This window comes from Apis cerana, linkage group LG3 (assembly GCF_029169275.1).
Source record: "Apis cerana isolate GH-2021 linkage group LG3, AcerK_1.0, whole genome shotgun sequence".
NCBI classification, from domain to species: Eukaryota; Metazoa; Arthropoda; class Insecta; order Hymenoptera; family Apidae; genus Apis; species Apis cerana.
In genome coordinates, this window is record NC_083854.1 from 5281161 (window position 1) to 5300348 (window position 19188).

At 34.9% G+C, this 19188-nt stretch overlaps 2 protein-coding genes across 3 annotated transcripts in view; both read right to left on the reverse strand.

Annotated features, from left to right (window-relative positions):
- LOC107997290 (NAD(+) hydrolase sarm1) overlaps positions 1-19188 on the reverse strand; it is a 106672-nt gene that overhangs the window by 67850 nt on the left and 19634 nt on the right. The gene's annotated exons all lie outside the window — the stretch shown is intronic.
- Positions 1-19188, reverse strand: part of LOC107997291 (uncharacterized) — a 54007-nt gene that overhangs the window by 4769 nt on the left and 30050 nt on the right. Inside the window, exons 2-6 of one of the 2 annotated variants that reach the window (XM_028666460.2) lie at positions 3840-4326; positions 3141-3451; positions 2528-2832; positions 2091-2336; positions 1427-1718 (exon numbers count right to left, since the gene is read on the reverse strand). In XM_028666460.2, the coding sequence (XP_028522261.1) occupies positions 1428-1718; positions 2091-2336; positions 2528-2832; positions 3141-3451; positions 3840-4270 (1584 nt within the window). In that variant the 5' untranslated portion in view covers positions 4271-4326 and the 3' untranslated portion in view covers position 1427. Of the gene's footprint in view, positions 1-509; positions 1719-2090; positions 2337-2527; positions 2833-3140; positions 3452-3839; positions 4327-19188 lie in introns of both variants that reach the window. The other variant, XM_062072419.1, reaches the window with a different exon arrangement.

Genomic DNA, 19188 nt, shown 5'->3' on the forward strand with positions numbered 1-19188 from the left:
TCAAAAATAAATTAAATCCTTAAGAATTATAAGATCTTATTAATATTTAGTAGAATAGAGAAAATAAAAGAAAGAGAATAAAGAAAATCAAGTGAATAGAGAATAACTCATTCCATTTACTTGCCAAATACATATAGATTTATATAATAATATATATATGATAATTGGACTTAATAAAAAATTAATAATATCTATATTTCTATCAAATTAACAAATTTTATTTGTTATCTAAATCATACACTATGAAACTAAATGTTAATCTATTTTTTTATATACAAATTAATATCTTATTTTAATATATTTATATTTACAAATAATTCATTAAATACTTTAATTTCAATATGATGCCATTTCAATCCAAATCAAATATTAGAAATACAAATTAAAACAAAAAATTGTAATAGTTTTAATCTAACCTAACCTAATCTAATCTTTTTGTTGAAATGATACAGTAAACTCGATCCACTTCGAATAATTTCGTATATTAATAATTATAACAAAGAACATACGAGATTATGCTGTTAATGCTGCTGAATAAATTCTACAGTCGGATGAAATCTTCTCCCAATTATCTTATTCAATTTATAACCAAGGATTAAAAGCGACGTGTAACAATGTAACATAACCGAAGTGAATATGGTTGATTTTGACGGTATGTTGGCAACCATGACGGGTCATGATTAAAAAATTACCAGCGAGACAGGTGCGTAATATAACCTCCAGAAGTATCGGTTGGAATTTTGCCAAAGTTACGCAAACACGTTGCCAACGACAGCGAATATTCAAGTATAATCCCGGCTCTGCCAAAACGCGCGAAGAATGAAATTCTTGGTCGGCGGAAAAAAAAAGTGAGCCTATGAATTATTCGAGGCACGACGAAACTTTTTCGATAAACTTTTAAACATCTGTTCATGATTTCCTACGTGATGAGAAATCGAGAAATATGCGAGAAAAATTTTTTTTAATTTTTTATTAGCAAATTTGAGTACTTTTTAACGAGGATTATTAATTGCAAAATATAAGTTTGCTTTGTCTGGTTAATTTTTTTACGGATAGTTTCGAAATATTTGATTGGTATGCGACATATTTTTATCAGGTATTGTGTAAATTTTAATTATTTGCGTTAGTAGGCGTTTTTGACCGATTACTGACCAAGCTAAAATTTCGGGATCAAAGACCATTGCTAGAGAAAAAAACTTAGTAAATGTTTTTGTTGATTTTTTTTGTTTATGTCTATTAATATGTCAAAATTAAAAAAAAATAGCATTAGACATAATATTATTTAAAATATATAAAATATACAGATAGTTGAATATATTATTACGATCAAATTATTTCAATATTTATAAAAAGTATTCTTAGACTAGAACTGGCATTATATATAAAACCATCAAAGAGGAAATATAAAGATGAAAAAAATACCAACTTCATACAAATTCATAGGTAGGAAATACTACTTCTTCTTCTTTTCGAATCTCTATGTCATGTTCTTCTTCTTCTTCATAATATTCTTCTTCCTCTTCTTCCTCCTCTTCCAAGTATAACTCGAGGATCGCGTCTTCAGCACCCTCAGGGAAGTATTCGTCTATCATCGCTTCTGCTTTTTCATGATCCTCCGTGATGAAGTACGGCTCAATGCTGGCAAATGACAGGAAAGCATCTTCACTCACCCTCCGGAGAATTATCACGAATATCTCGTTCCCAGTTTGATACTTCGCCTTTATTAATATTTTTCCATTTAATCAGTTATTTATATTATTTATATCAAATGCAAGAGAAAAAAGAAAAATATATATATGAGATAAATGGTATGAATATTTTAACTGTGTTTCATATTTTTCATCAAATATACAGGATGTTAATATACAAAAGTGAAACAGTTAACTTCATATTATCATTCTATCTCTGTTATACTTCATCTAATAGAAATTTAAACTATTCATAATTTAATAAATAAGGTTCGACCAATATTTTTGTATATCAAGTTTTACGTTTCTTTTGATTTCTAGATCCTCCTATAACTAACTATAATTATTAAGTATTATTATATCAATATCCTGTATATTTTTTTAAAAGAAAGATGAAGGAACCTTTCTCTCGAAGTCTTCAGGGGTCGATGCTATTCGCCTTGCGATTGGTGGAGCATCGAATTCGAATGCACCAAAATATTCGATAGCGTCCGGGAAAAGGGCACAGGTCTCACTAAGAATGGGGAACTTCGAATAATAGAATTTGAAGGCGCAGAATGGAGGAGGAGGTACAGGTTCCTCGTAAGGATGGACCAATTCCATATAACTGGCGAAGAGGGTTGTGTACACGTGCACTTTGCTTCGGGCCTGAATAATCAATAATTATTCTGAAAAATCGTTTGTGAACCGTGTTTCATCTCTTTGAATAAGAAACAAGACTCATCTCATTTCTGAGGTTTTGGAATATTCTAATAAAAAATCAGAATTTCTTAGATCATAATATCCAGGACAGATAGTTAGCAAGAAATAAAATTGAGTGAGTTAAATTCAAGGAATACCTGAGGGGGTACCCAAACAGCGGGATGGCTGCGAGGAAAGTCCTCCTCGTCCTCTGGATCAGGCTCGTGAACGTACACGTGCCTCTCCATGTAGGAATCAGTTGTATTGAAAGGAACGGCATTACCCTGAAGCAGTGGTTCTTTGCTGGTTAACAAATGTATCAGATAATTCTCTACATCGTTGATCTCTCGTGTGGGGCACCTTTTAATCCCCTTAGGGCACTCGAAGGGAAAGGACACGGGCCAATCGGGATGAGGCCGTCTACCTTTCAGTCTCATCGCTATCGTTCTACCGTCGGTCAATCCTGCACTTATTACGTACAACTAATTTGAATATAATTAAATCGTACAAATGACTCCATCCAAGATTCCTCCCATTTTTATGAAGATCAAATTAAAACGTCGATTATCTAACAACAATCACTTGGATTATCCGCCAACACATAGATAAATTATTCTGATGATTAATTATTATTATTCTAATTTAATCTCTCTCACGAGTTACGTATTCTTTTATATAATATAAAAGAATGTTCATTTCTCGATGTTAATTCGGATAATAGACGTTCCACTGAAAATTTTTTGAGAGCGAGAAAGATTAAAAGATGCACACCTACTACAATAGCCTTGGTAATCTCCTCGTTGCTCTCGACGAACATCTTCTCGATTATTTCCTCGGTTAACTGTATTCGCATCTCCTCTAGCACGTCGTAGTTCTGTTTGAACAGTGTATTGACCAGTTCAAGATACGGAGGGCACTGATACTTGTCCCTGTGCCGTCCCTGCTCGTCTTTGAACACCCACGGATAGAAAACCAGGGCGGTGAACTCGCTCAGCTCGAATATCATTTGAGCCAAGAACGCCTCGTACTTCTCAAGCCTCTCGGCCTCCTCCTTGGCACGTTCGCGCTCCTCGATCGCTTTTCTTGTTTTATTTAATTTTCCACCACATTTTTGATGTCTCCACTAACTATGCTCACAGATACGCGATATACAATCAGCCAAGTGTTTTATTATCCCACGTTACAACAAAAGTAACTCTCAACCTCGAAAATTTGTGTAATATGCAAAGCATACGGGGAATATTTCTTTCCCTAGGAATATTTTATTATTAGAGGATGATTGAATGCGAAATATAGATATATATTAACATAAGGATTAAAAAAATATCGAAACTATATTGATTTCTTTAAATATCCGTAATCTATCTCGTATACGAATTTGCAGAGTTTCGTTAAAAATGAAAAAAAAAAGTTGTGTAACGTAGAATACTAATACTGACTGACTATATCATAACAAAGTTTCAAGAATACCTGATGGCCTCCTTCTCCTGCCACGCAACCTCTTCCTCCGCGGTCCTAGTGCTGACAGGTTGCTGCATTTCCGGCTCTTCCTTGTATTGGACACGTTTGATCTCGGCCATTATCAGTTTTCGAAGCTGGGGACAGTTGGCGCCGAACATCAAATTGACCATTTGACCATTTTCGAGAAACATCCAGACCGGCTCGCTTCTTTCGCGGAATCGTTCGAGATCGCTGATGTAATCGTTCTTCACGATCGCGTAGTTGATCGCATCACCAACTTCCATTTTCACGCTTCGAAGCATGCTCACCATCGCGATGCACGGGCCACACCACGACGAAAAAACGTCGATGAGTATCAAACCCTTCTTTTCCAACAATTGTTTCCAATCGTCCTCGCTCTCTATCTCGACTTGGAGGACCGCCTCTTTCCTTCTCGCCATTTACAGTGTGTTTGTCATAGATTTATCGCAATTTATTTATTTATTTTACAGGTTAGCTGTAAAATGGATTAATTATAATCTCTTAATTGCGTCGTGCAATCATTCGTGGCCAGTTTCAGTAAGCATGATTATTTTTTGTTTCAAAGATATTTTTGTACAATAACGAGTATTTATATGTTTTTGAGAGAGAACGAATCAAGGATTATTTAATAGCGTGATTATTAGTTCTCGATCAACAAGTAATCATGCGAAATGAAACATAATTCAGATTACGAATATTCGAATATGCTTGATGACGAATGGAAAATTCTATTTTGTACGTGCAAAAAGATACTTGGTACACGTGTTGTGGTAAAAATCTTGTCTTCCTGTGGACACGAGGAGAGGAAGAGATGAAGAGATCGAGGCCGACGATAACACGTCTCGACGGCGTGTGTCGTCGCAACGACGATCCTCTCGTTTAGTCTTACGCCCCTAATTCGCGGTCTAGCCACGATAATTAGTATGTTCGCGATCCTACATCAGTGGAACTTGACATGCCTTGTTTTTGTTCTGTCGGCAATTTACGATCCCTGATGGTAGACCATGTTTCAGACTCGTGGAAAACTAGTGGAAAATTGTGGACAAGTTTATTGCGTTCTTATGTCAGTTGGTTTTTTAAGCGAAGCTTTAACCCTTTTACAGAGTATTCCGAGAAGGAATATTTGGGTGAGTTGTTCTGAGAACTTTACTTTCTTTTCCACGATAATTTTTCTCCAACGACTAGATTTTATTTTAATTCTAACCGAAGCAAAAATATTCCAAGCCCTTCGATTATAATTACATAATGTTCAAAATTTACAATTTAATTTAAAAAAATTTCGTCTCGATTGCCAATCATCGATAAATACAGATGATATAATCATCTTTACGAACTTAAATTTGCCCGCGTTTGAAAAATATCGATCGAACGATGATTCAAGTTCCAATAATGGATGGTAAAAATTATTCATCTCGTTTCTGGAAACGGATTTACATTTTCTCGATCGAATTTGGCCGACATTGCTCGAGGAAGATCGTGCGGGATGGATGAAACGTATCATGGAACGTTAATTACGCAATTTTCGCGAGATAAATGGCGACCGAAGTGGCTTGCGTGAAACTAAAGGAATTAACCGCGGCTGTATCCTTTGTTTTTGTAATTCTAAGCTTGTTTTGTCATTGTTACGTAATTTCGTGAGATATTCCTTAACGATATTTTTTTTCTTTTTTTTTTTTTTTGCGTATTATTAAATGGAAATATCGGAAAATAATTATAAAAGATGTTTATGTACATTCTTGTTCATAAGTCATGGAATTTTAAGCACAGGTAAGTAATATTTATTAAGATAAGTTTGTCGTAAAGATATTAAAAGAATATATGATTGATAATGTGTAATTTGATAACTCAAGGAAGTTTGTAATATCGGCACGTAAAATATAGAGAGATAATTATCAAAGAGATTTACACAATGCATTTGATCTAAAAAAAGAAAAAAAAAATTCTTCTTTTTCCAATAATATTTATGAATATTGTTGAAGACTTGATAAATATTTTCTACGAAAAACAATTTTTTAAAAATCATCAAAAGATTTTGAATTATACTAAGCAATTATATATCTTGCCGACAGTTGAAATTAATGTTTTATGTTGAATTCATTTTAATCTTTAATTCAAATATTTAAATTCGATCAAGATAAGCTTGCCACGATAAATCCTTCGAACTTTCATTTTCCAACAAACTCGTGTTATCGCGTTAAAAAGTATAATAACCTTAAAAATTTGTTTTCCTTCTTACGAAAACAGGAAGAGATTCCGTGATTTCCGTGTTCGATATTTCGTAATTGCAATAGTTCTCGAATTTCGCTTCGATCCACGATTGCACAAAACATTCGAACGAACTCGTTTGAACTTGCGACTGCGAAACTAAAAGTTTCCACGTTGTTGCGAATTCCAAGTATTTTTGTTCAATCAGCATACAAATCAAAAACTCGAACATATGAATTATCCACATGATTATCTTATCTATTTACTCTCTTTAATAATTTTTACATGTGTTTTAACTCACGTATAAAAATTATAAATTCATATTATCTTGATATTTTTATAAAAATATTATAAAATATTAATTAGAATATTGATTTTAATCATTTGTTCTATAATTGTTCTCTCAGTTTCTTCTAATATAACTTTAATTTTGATTCGTTTTATTAATATCAAAAAAAAAATATGAATTCATAATGCAAAAGATTAATATTAAATAAAGAATAATTCTAATTATTTGTTAATGTAATATTCATACAATACTGAAATTATGAGATAACACGTGACACGGAGTAATAATGTATAAGTACACATTGTAGTGTATTAATAATGATTACAATCATAATTATTCATAGATTGCAATCATATGAAAAAGACATTCATATTGCATTCATAATGCATCTATATTTTACATTATGCTAAGTTATGATCAAATTTATAGTTACAGGATGTTTGATTTATAGAACAGCTCGATACATCAATTGAAATCTTTAATAGAACAAGTTCAACTAGAATTTCTATTATCTCATATATATGTTAGAAACAAATATATTAAACATATTATAAGTGCTATTATTTGTAAAAGATTAATACGAAACTTTTCCAAGGTTTTTCTATAATAAAATACATTAAAATACATAAATCGAATTCTCATTATAATGATTGTCTAATTGTAAAGCCAGAAATAAAATCAAAAAGAAATCTTTCTATTTCCATAATTAAATTCGCGGATATATAAATATAAATGAGGAAAGAACAAGATAATTATTTCAATTGTCGTTATCCTCGATATGGCGATTGAAAACATCGTTTTTCAGTTGCGACAGTTCAGATGTTCTGGATTTCCGACAAAAATAAATGATCTAGGCGACATCCTAATTAGTTCACGTGCAAAAGTCTTATTATCCCTAGCATTGAAACGAAGAACTTTCATATTATTTCGCTTTGTTTCAATCAAAGACTGTGGACCTTTATCTTATTGCGATTTTAATGGAAGTAGTAAAAAAAAAAAGTTAAGTTTTTGGAATTAATCAAAATTGTAATAAAAAAGTTGTATATTAGAATAAATATTTTTTCCTATGATTTCTGACTCATAAGAAGAATTACAAGTTTATATAATAAGATTTTAAAATTATACGTATTAAAATAATGAAGGTAGATATAGATCTATTAAAATTTTAATAGAATATAATTTTTCTTTTTTTAAAAAAATATTTCTTCTCATTCGAGAATGAAAATTACTTACGAAAATAATATGCATTTCATATTCTAGATTAATATTTTTCCAATAATTCCATTACAAGATAACTTTAATCGACTTATTAGATCATTATCTTAAGTCATTATAAAAATGAAGAAATTATAATCTTGTTTTGAAAGGACAAATTATCGGGCAGAAAAAAAAAATCCAATAAAAATTCCAAAGACCATCGATATTGAAATAACTCAAGACCCTCTACAACAGGGTACATATATTACAAATCACACGCAGTATCCTAGCACAGCGTACAATTATTCTACCATCCGCAATGTACCACGATAAATTTCTTTACGACCTTTTTAAAAACCAATCTACCGCGCTTCATCATACCTATTTCCAACGTATCCCTCCTAAACAAACAATAAGATACCCATTAAATCACCATCATCATCATCGCAAACGAGCTCTCTGGAACGAGCATCGGAACAGGCGCGGGAAATCTCATCAAACTGGCGCGAAAAACAAATCACTCGGCCACTGTCTGCGGTAGTGGCATGGCAAAGAGGACGCAAGATGGCCGACGCCGGGGCTATAAAGACAAATAGAAGCGAAACGAGCCCAACAAGGCCTAACGACGCGTATTTGCATCAGTCATTAAGACGGCCGAGAAACCGCGGTGCAGGACGGTGGCCAATTCCGCGCTGTCGGCTGGACAAAAGGACACCCGCCGCTAAAGTGACGCTTATCGCGGCTTGTGAAAGCGTATTTTCTTGCGTAACGCACGCTCAGACCTCTTACGGCTTCTCTTTTCTCACAGATGCGTTCTTATGTTCTGCCGAGTTGGGTTCCAAAGATGGAGCGCGGATGGAAGATGAGGAATGATTCGTTGGAAGAAGAGAATTTTTAGTAGTTATGTTTATAGGTTATGTTTTCATTCATACAAGTGTTTAGTTAAGTGGCTCTTGCATAGTTATTGCCATAATATAATTTCTGATTTGTAATTAGCATTATTTTAGTTAATTATTAGTTATAATTTTGTATAATTATTGAATTCAATTGTGAGATTCTGTCTATGAAGAAACAGAATCATAATTGAATGAATTTGAACAATATAAATAATATATTTTAAAAAGAATATTGTTCATGAATTTTTCTTATTGTTTCGCTAATATTATCATTTTCATTCTATAAAAAATAATGAAAATGATGAGATAATCATTGTCTATATTTAAAACTTTTGATAATTAGCTTTGATAATTAACTATCTAGGTTACTTATATTATAGGTCAATTACATGAAATGAAATCTAATGAATTGATATATTATTAAAAAATATTGTTTCATTTAAATTCTTAGAACATAAAGGATTTATTAAATAAATGAGAATAAATAATTTTTAATCAATAAATTAGATATTTTTAATCAATTGACAGATATTTCTCCTTGTTTTATTTATCTATTACCTATTATTCTTTGTGTTTTTATGTTAAAATAAAAAAATAAATATTTCAATAATAAATTTAAGGAATGAAGTAGCTATCAATCATAATTATTATGTCATATTATATTATAAGATAATATTATAAGATAGAATAAATGAAAGTTAGTGAAAATCATTTAACAATTGAAATTAAAATCCTTATGTTTGTTTAAGATTCCTTATATATTCCTTTTTCATTAAAAGGAAACCATCATAAAATTAATATTTAAGCATAAAGATATTGTTGAAGTAATTATTTATCTCTCGATATAAGAATTCTAAACAAGTATAAAAGCCCATCAACTCATCAATACAAATCTTCATTAATCTTCACATATATTCCATTCTTACATTATACATTACATTCTTATAAAAATTTGCCAAGTGTTTAACCAAGTTTCCTCTTATTCTATTAGCATTGAAAGTATTGATTTGTAGAAGATTTTATTCAGAGCTTTTCTCATTTAAAATCCTCATTTAAAAATCTGACTTTTAACTAGCAAGAAACAAAGCGAATAAATTGCCTGTTATAATTCTCCATAGAGAATACGTGTGTCACCATTCTTCGTCGACATTCGTCCTTTGCAATTAATGTCACGTTCCTGGAACCGGTGCAGATGCATTAATTCCACACGCGACGAGAAAAATCGCAGATCGATCCTCGCCAGGCCTTCGACGACCGCCCACTTCTAGCCACAATCACAATCGTAAAACTTAGCGAAATCTCGGTGTGATTCATTATTAACGTGGTTAAATTAAGTTAGGTTAGATTGTTTCACGGATCGCGAAGGTGGAGCCACTTGTCTGAACATTTATCTTCGCGATGACGAGTTCTGGAAAACAATTCCTGTCGAACCTATTCCGGAAAAGATGCGGGAGAATAAAATCTGAGAAACATCAGAATAAAATCTGAGAAATATCAGAATAAAATCTGAGAAACATCGTTCACCTGGATATCGCCTCTTTCCTCGAATAAAGCGTATTAGAGTGGAAATATAAGGATCGTGAATTATTTTTAAAGTTCGAAGAATTCTTTTGTTCCCTTACGTGACTTTTGTTGATATAATGGCTTATATTGAGAGAAAGTGGAAATAATTTGTGTTTTTCTTTCTTTAAAAATCTTTTACTTCTCAGAATTTTGAGAATTTTTGTATATCGAAGAAAATAATTTTTTATATTGAAGCCTGATAAATATATAATATATATTTTTCATGCGGATAATCTTCGAATAATGAAAATTTATCTATTCCTCGATAATTCTTAAGTAATCTTGTTTGATTTCGAAAATTTTCCACGAAGGAATAAAATTGGCCGCATTGCCAACTTTACAGGTGTTTTTAACAAGTCTGGTTTTCGCAGTTCCCAGAATCGAGCTCGTTCCATTTAGAACGACAGTTCTGCTGTCAGAAACGATGGTACGCGACAATCTTTTATCATTTAAATATTTTATAACTGCACTTCCGTTGACATCACGAGAGATCGACAGAATTGGACGTCATTTCTGGGATCGTAAAGTTTATGGATCAATCAACGTTGGAACTTGTTGGATCAAAAGATGTCGCGTGTCTGTCCACTTCGAGAAATCTGATGTGTTTTGCTTTCGACTTGTCTCTCTCTCTCTCTCTTTCTCTGCAAACAAGCGTTATCAAGTTTCTCAGATAAAATAGGTTGAAGATCGAGACTAAACTCTTGGATATCTTTAACGAACCTTGAGATGAAAAATTTGGAACACAAAATTTCGAAGATATAAATACTTGAATTACAAATAATCTCGAATAATGTATAATTATATTTGAACATAAGAATCTGTGAGATTTAAATAAAAAGATAATATATCATCAACACAAAAATTAACTATTATTCGTCGTAATAATTTTAGCAAACAAAGAAAATTCATTTTCCGTTTTAAAAACAAAACTGGGATAACGTTATATATATATATAAAACTAGAAGAAAAAAAAGCGAGAGATTCCAATTTTTTAAATTTTCTCTTCATTGATACGTGATTCATCCAATTTCTTTTCGTAGACGATTTTCATCGCCACGTCCGTAGGACAGTCACCGGGGGATTCCAAGTAACGAAGCCGGGACTTTCCTCGTTTCTCCAAGTAAGTCCAGCAAATCGTGTCAAGCGTGCATCGCACGACAATCGCGAGGCGTGAGTCATACGAGCGCTTTCGATTAGACCCTACCCAGGATCGTCGTACCACGATTATTAATGCGCCTCGTTCACCGCACGAATAAATATCGAACATGCCTGAGACCTTCTTCATTTTCGAACGAACCGTCATTTCTCGATATTGAAATCCGCGAGATTAAAATCAAATTTTGCTCGAGAATAGAGAGATAGAAATAACGTTTCCTATTCGATTCTAATCTTTCCACTGACTAACAATTGCGATATTTTTATTGCCATTTTCGAAAATTGTATCGTTGGAAATTGTGACTCATGCGTGGAAACATGATATTCTCGAGAGAATAAAAAAAAGAAAAAAATCGGAGAAGAAATTCTTTTGTTTTGCAATTAATTCAACGTTATTCGATAATAACATTATACTCAATAACGACGATGATAAACGAATTGCTTGAAAAATATTCAGATAAATCAATATATGCATCGTATATTGTAAAATTAATTTCGACGTTTCTAGATTTTACGATTAACAAATTGCAACGGATCTTATTATAAGATCCAATCTGCAAATAAATTTAATCCGAATACCGTTTGAAAAGGCAGTGAATTTACACACCTGGTACAGTGCGTATAAAATAACGACAGTAAAACAGTCCAACTCCATATATAGGCGCAACAATGACCCAATCGTCGTCACGGTCCAAGGAACAAACAAAGAGGCAACAACAGCATCCTCTCTTTCCGCAGAATCTACCTCGAACATCATATCATACGTACCCCTCCCAACGACAATACCATTTAAAATCATATTCAATAATCATATGCAAAACAGGTTATCAATCATCTTATCAACACCAGGAATCGACCAACCAGCGCACCCAGAGCGCAGAGAGCCCTTGACTTCATTCCTTCGAGACAGGTTATACGAAACGTTATGTCTACCCATGAGAAACGGGGAAAAACTCGTTGGAAAATCGACCTTCTACCGTTTTCTTTCTCCTCGTGCGTTTTCCTCGTGCAATCGTAATTAACCTGAATCACCAGCCACGGGAACCCACGCGCACCGACTCAACGACGCCATCAATGTTGTACAAAAGGGGGAAGAGATAACCGAGAATCGTGATTTTTAATCGATCCAAAAAGCCGAGACAGTTTTCATTATATTCCTGTGTCGTTTTTTCACATTCGTCGTGAAAAAATTCGAGAAAAGGGACTGAAAGAAAGAAAAAAACAATTGGAAATCGGAGAAGAATTGATCGAAAGAATCGAAGCGACGAAACGATCGAACGCGCAGCGTTATTTTTAGACGGCCCGCACGAACGTTCATTCTCCCGTTTTCTATTGTTGCCGTTTCTTCTTTTTTTTTTTTCGTGATTAATCTCGCTTGAGATCGCTCGCGGATTATTCTCGCGCGGCATACTAGCCGCACACGAGGCTAGTAATGGGATCCGGAAGTAATTTGTCATCCAGCCAGACGCCGCCACCGCCGGCACGACTGAAATTAATTACCCTTAACCCCGTGTCTTCATCGAATCGTTTCGTTCCCGGCATAATGCTCGAATAAATCGCTCGTGAAATCGAACGATTGAAATTATCCAACGAATATTATAAATCCGATCCGCGCCTGGTATGGTCCGCAGAAATTAATTCCAACGTGGACTCATCACGAGGACTAATCTGAGAGATTCTTAATCTGAGAGACCGATCAAAGATCGTGGATATTGCGGAGGAAGGAATTGTTGGATTGATATCCTAAAAGAATAATTTGAATTTTTTAGCAAATTTTAATCGATCGTCGTGGAGAGAATGAAGAATGTTGGAAAATGGTCGCTTTCAACGTGATATTATCGTCACGCGTGTAATATTGGCGAGTGGTATCGATTCGATCCGAGACATTTTTCATTGACACGGCGTAGCACGACACCGATACGAGCCGTGAAAACGAGATACGTTACTCTCGTGTGGGTTTTTCGGTATGCGGCGTGAAATTAGTCGCCTATTTGTCATCCTCACTCTATATCTCGCCCTCATGAATATTCGATCGAGACGAACGGCTCGATGCAACCGTGATACCTTAAATCTCCTTGTTAATCGGATACTTCCAGCCTTTATAAATATCGTGCTCGCGTGGGTCGCGTTAACTTCGTTCTAAACTGTCACGGGGAATTCATCTTCCCATAATTTATGCCAATTTTAATTTTAACTCGCCCTCCGATGTTTCCCCGATATTTCTAATATTTGTAAAAAACGTGCGTCGATACGTATTTTTTAATCAATAAATTTGTTCCAGAATTTTACTGTCTGGACGAAACATTAAAATTATCCCCAAAGATCATTCGATCATTTCGTTTCTTCCACTTTCAAACTCGTTGCGATTTGTATTCCTTTCGTTCGTCCAGGATTGAAAAAAAAAAGAAAAAGAAAAGAAAAGAGAAGAGATAAATGAAAGGTAAAACGGCGGAACACGTCGCGAGCAAAAGAAAAAAATATCAGGGACGTAGCACGGTCCACGCTGCGCCCTGACCTTACGCACACGACTGAAAGACAAAATGGTGGTTCTGGTGGGTGTTGGTATGCGTCTCCTACGCTTCGACGGGAATTGATGTTTCCGACGATTACGCGTTTAAACACCCCCTCTTCCTCCCTCGAAACAGGAAATCGCCGTGGCCGGAGTCGGTGGATCGTATCGATGAACGAAAGCGACTCCAAGGCGTTCTTCTTCTTTCGCGTGGCGACAATATTTTGTGTCGTTTTAATAATTAATTAAGAGCGAAGAGCAACGACGAAGAAGAGCGAGTTCGAGACCTTGACGTATCGCAGCGGTGGTCGAGGGGGCAGAGTCCTTGGAAATTTCCCTCTGTATCGATGATGAAAATAATCTCGTGGACGTGGATGTTTAAGCGTGCCGAATAACCAGATTGTTTTTAAAGAAAATATAGTTACGATGTAATGCTCGTGTATTATTTTTTGAACTGCTTACGTTGTACACGAAAAGAGTTTGTTTGAACGATTTGTTAGATGCGATAATGCGCGAGAATATGAATATGTTTGTTTTTAATTTTCGTCAAGCGATCCTGTTTTTTTCAAATAAAATTTCCCCGAGGGGACAAAGCGTTTTTAATTCGTCGGGAGAAATAGTTGTTGCGTAATTGTAATTAAGCAAGGCGATAATAGAATATTACATCGATAAATACCGCGTTTAATAACCAGGTTTTTCTTTTTCCCGAGCAATAAACGCCCGGTTTCGATTTTAATTTTACACGTTCAAGTTGCATCTACTAAATTACCTATTATACCTATTATACAATATTGCGGCAGTGAACAATGAACAATTACGTGAATAGGCTGCTAAAAAAAAAATAAAAATAAAAATAAAAGAAAAAGAATTATTGGGATAATTCTCGAATAAGAATTGTAATATGATTGTAAACGTATAAGTTTTACATTTTATGCGCGAATTTGTTCCCATTATGGAGAGATCGATAAATTATAATCCGTGCAATTTCAATTAACGTCTAACGTTTGCTGATTTAAAGATCAAATTTTACGATTACCAATTCGATAGATTAATTCTTAACCCGGATTTCTCAGAATTATCATATATCAAAAATTCGAAATTAAGAAAAGAAGATTGCTCTCCATTGTGAGAAGGAGGATTTGTTCCCACGAAGGAATGGAACCTCGCTCGAAGAGGATGTAACAACGAGGCTAAGATGGAAAATTTATTAGCATTTCAATGATAATCCCAGCTCGAGCTAGACCACGTGAATGAAACCTTGATGAATAATAGCGATGTAATAACATCGTTGGAGAAATTATCAGAAATTGGAATCGATCTTGAAAAAAAAAAAAAGAAAAAAGAAATTAATCCAAGTTTATCCGTTATTATTAACCAGATAAATAAATCTTGATAAATAATAATCTCTACCAATCGCAACGTGTAATAACAAGCTTAAAGAATCGTAGAATCTCGATCGAGAAAATTAGAATCTCGAGGGAGGGGGAAAGGAAGCACGCCATCAGCGATAATAAATTTGTTTGAATTAATCAACAATTATCGGATCAATAACCATGTTCTCCACGCCCAACAATTTCCTCGTTGACAGACAATTCTTCCATTCAACGATATACCCGATAAGCTATCATTTCCATCGCCTGTAATTTTCACCAGCATTATTATACCGATGAATCGCCGTCACCGGATTCTTTTCCTTTCCTTCGTTGAAAAATCTTCCTCTTCGATATACCTCTCCCTCCCTCGCTTCTAAGATCATCATAAATTCATGGATTAACGTATCCTTCAAAAAGGATCGAAATCTCGAGCGAGAAGTTCGAATCAAGCTTCTGTGAATGAAAATCTTAACCAACTTAACTCGATTCGACAATATCGTAAGAAGAAAAACTTGGAACCGACTAACATCACTAATTCAACCGAGATAAAATCGTGGAAAACGCCATCCTTTCCACGAATCCTCGAGTCGCGTTCTCTCTTCGATAAATGGATCGACCAAAAAAATTCGCGGAAGTTGGAGGAGATAATTCGTGAAGATATTTTCGCGAAATAAATATCGATAAAGGGACACGAACGAGGGAATATCCGGACAAATGTGGGGGGAAGTGAGGGGGTTAAAAAGAGGCGAGAAGAAGATAGAGAGTCTCGGTTAAGCGGCAACGAGATATTCGTCGAATAAATCACGCCGCCTTCGTAAATCTCCACCGTGGTTTTGGAGAATCGGACTATTATTAATGGCTGGGCGTCTTGTTACTTCGATGACTGCACGACGCCGTTTATTTATGGCGTTTAGCAGCAGAGCATCGGAGGAATTCCTTTCGACTTTTGTATCTGGCCCCCTCAGAATTCCAAGCGGAAATCACTTTGATCATTTCCCTCCCCTTTTTTTATTCCTAGTTGAAGTTTGGCAAAGGGTCGCGCAACGTGCAGGCGGTTCAATCTAGAAGGAATTCGACTTTAGGTTTTCTTCTCTCGTTTTTATTTTTATTTTTTTTTTAGTCGATTAATTCGATTTGGCAAAAGAGATTTTTCACGGAGAAAATGAGAAGTCGTCGTTGTAACGTATCAGCAAGAGAGAATTCTTTCTGCCTAATTTTCTTACAATTTCACTTTCATGCTTTTCTCCGTACGTAGATCAAAGAAGCTTCTTCCTTGAGAATTTATAGAGTTTAGATTATCGTATATATATATATATATAATCTCTTGTAAAATGGTGATAATGGAATCTCGATTAAGCATTCAAACAGCAGAGAGAATTTAAAAAATTCAGAAAATCGAAATTGCGCTTCTCTTTTTTTATTTTACTAAAAAGTAGGACGAGTTTGACAAAGCCTGTTGACCCTTTATGATTGCGCAGCAACAAACAAACACATAAATTGGAATTTTATCTCAACACCCATGAAACACGCCGTAAAAAAGGACGCCAAGAAGAAATTTCTTTCCAAGTCTCTCTCCTCTTTTCCCCTTTTATTTCCCCTAAACTCGCAATTTACGGCACGAGCTTTGACAAAGCTTTTTAACGGACATCGGTTGCGCAACAGGCAACAATTGAACGAGATCATGAATTATGACAACGTGTTGCGGTCAATTTCAGCAAGTTTACGTTCTGCCAAATCGAGGCCAGCCATCAATTTCAACGTTCGTAGAACGCGTTCTAATTGCAAGACAAACAGAACTCGTTTCGAGACACCGTGCGCCCGAACGTTTCATTGTTGCACCCCGTTGTATTCATTGATTCGTTCCGTGCCGAATGGCAAACGAGCGTGGAACGTGTACGTATACCCGATTCATCGTAGCTGGCCGTCGTGGCAAAAGGGAACGGCGAGAGGAATCAAATCGCGTCGGTAATGTTATTCTTTGACAATTCGAAATTCGACTTGGAATTGAAAACACCGATGACACTTCTTTAAATTCAATCGCGTTTTTTAATCACATCTACCATTTCTGAATCGATACTACAATTATCCGTCCTCATTTACAAAAAAAAATTCAAATACTTGTTCGAATCTGAAATTTATCTCAAACTTAACTTTTCCCCTTTCTTCCTTCCCCTCTCTCTCTCCTCAAAAAAGAAAAAAACGGAAGAAACAATGAAAAGGAAAAAATACGAGAAAGTAATGGCGCGGAGAAGTAAAAGAGAAAAAAAAAGAAACTTCTGAAAAGAGCGTTTAATTCCTGGAAAAGTGTGTCACACGGTGGACACAACGCAGTGTTTCTCGTCTCTCGTTCTTGTGAATTGTGAAACATTATTTACGACCTTGCCAGCAGATGCTGTTTGTAGGTGTACGGCCACCAACCAGCAATGGCGAACCGCAAGGATCGTTGTTCATTGTTGCAGCAACAATGGTTTGTCGCTAACGGCGTACCGACCACTTGTCCTTGCACGCGTGGCGGCCCAAAAGAAGAAACCACGAGTTCACCACGATTCGCCATGGGAAGTGTTAACCTTAATAACGAGCTTTCAACCACCCACCATGTTGGCCTAATTATACGGCGAGTACATCCGACGCCTCACTTTTTCTTTTACTTCTTTCTTGTCCCGAGCAGGGATTCCCCATCTTATTGCTTACTTTGATCTCGCGCAAATGGATAATTCGTGGTTACTTAATATTATTATGAGTATTTTATAAATAAATAAACTCGTGAAATTATTAGTTTGGATCTTGTAGATTTTGGAGATTCGAATGGAAGATCATTTTTAGATCATTGTAATTAATTTTATTCCGAAACGTTTAATTTGAAATAATGGAAATAATTAATGTCAAAGTAAATGAATTTTTTTCTTTCATCGAAGAAAATGTTGAAATAACAATGTTGTAATTTTCTTACTAAGAAAGAAAAACCTTGGAAAAATCTCGTCGACTTTTTTTTCTTATCCAGCTATTACTTATTAAAATGTCGTGCATGGAGAATGAAACCTCGAGATCACGCGAGTCGATATTCAACGTAGATTCCTCGAGTTGTTAGACTGGAGAGAACATTTGGTTAATCGTATTCTCTGGAATCGGAGAAGATGCGGCGGAAAGGAAAAGTAAATAACTGGGATTTAACGATATTAACCTTAATCACGAGCTTTACACCTACAACGACGACCCAATTACTGATACAACACGCGCATCTTCGTTATTGTAATTACTCATTCCACCCGTTGATCTTTTCATTTTTTTTTTTTTTTTTTTGCCCTTCTCGTGCTTGTTTTCTCCTGTCTTAACCTCTGATAAATATCAAGTGCAGGAGAGTTGCCATTAGAGGAATCTGTTGAAGAAATGTTATCTTTACGTTGCGTCAGTCACGTTTTTATCGCGTATCGACTCCATACATTTATCTTGTGCGATTATAAAAAATTGCGAAATTATTCCAAAGTTTTCAAATTCTCTTACAGATCTCTAACCCAATGGAGAATCGTTACCTTTGTTAATATACGTTTCAATTCTTGTGTACCTCGATTTTTCCAAAAGAAGAACGAATTCTATCGCCGCAAAATCTCCTTGACCTCACTCGCCATCACGAATTACGCGCACTCCACGTATAAATATACTTTCAACGCGTTCTCTCGAACTCCATCGATTCTATTACTCCTCGTATCCCTCGATGCAAACATAATCCAGCGATTCTTAGCGAGAACTGACAGCGTTCAAATAATCCTTGAATGCTCGTATTATTCTTAGCCAGCCTAGCTTCTCGAGCCGATTCTCAGTGACAAAAGAATCGCGCGGAAAAGGAATGTTTATAAATAAATAGAATCTGGAGAATAGAATTCGTGATCCATCTATCTATTTATTATTTTCGGATAATATTTTCCTTCTATTCTTGTTTCTTCTATTTTCGTATAGATCGTATCGCGTGCGTAAATTTAATTTTTACAATCGGAAATAAGAGGTAAAGATCGAAATAAAGATCTATTTTCGAGCAACGTGTACACACATTTACTTTTTATCTCTTTTTCCCGCTCATTTTTACGCATTTACGTCACGAGAAAGATCAAACGCGATATTATTCTTAGTTGGATTAATTTGAATTTTATTCTAA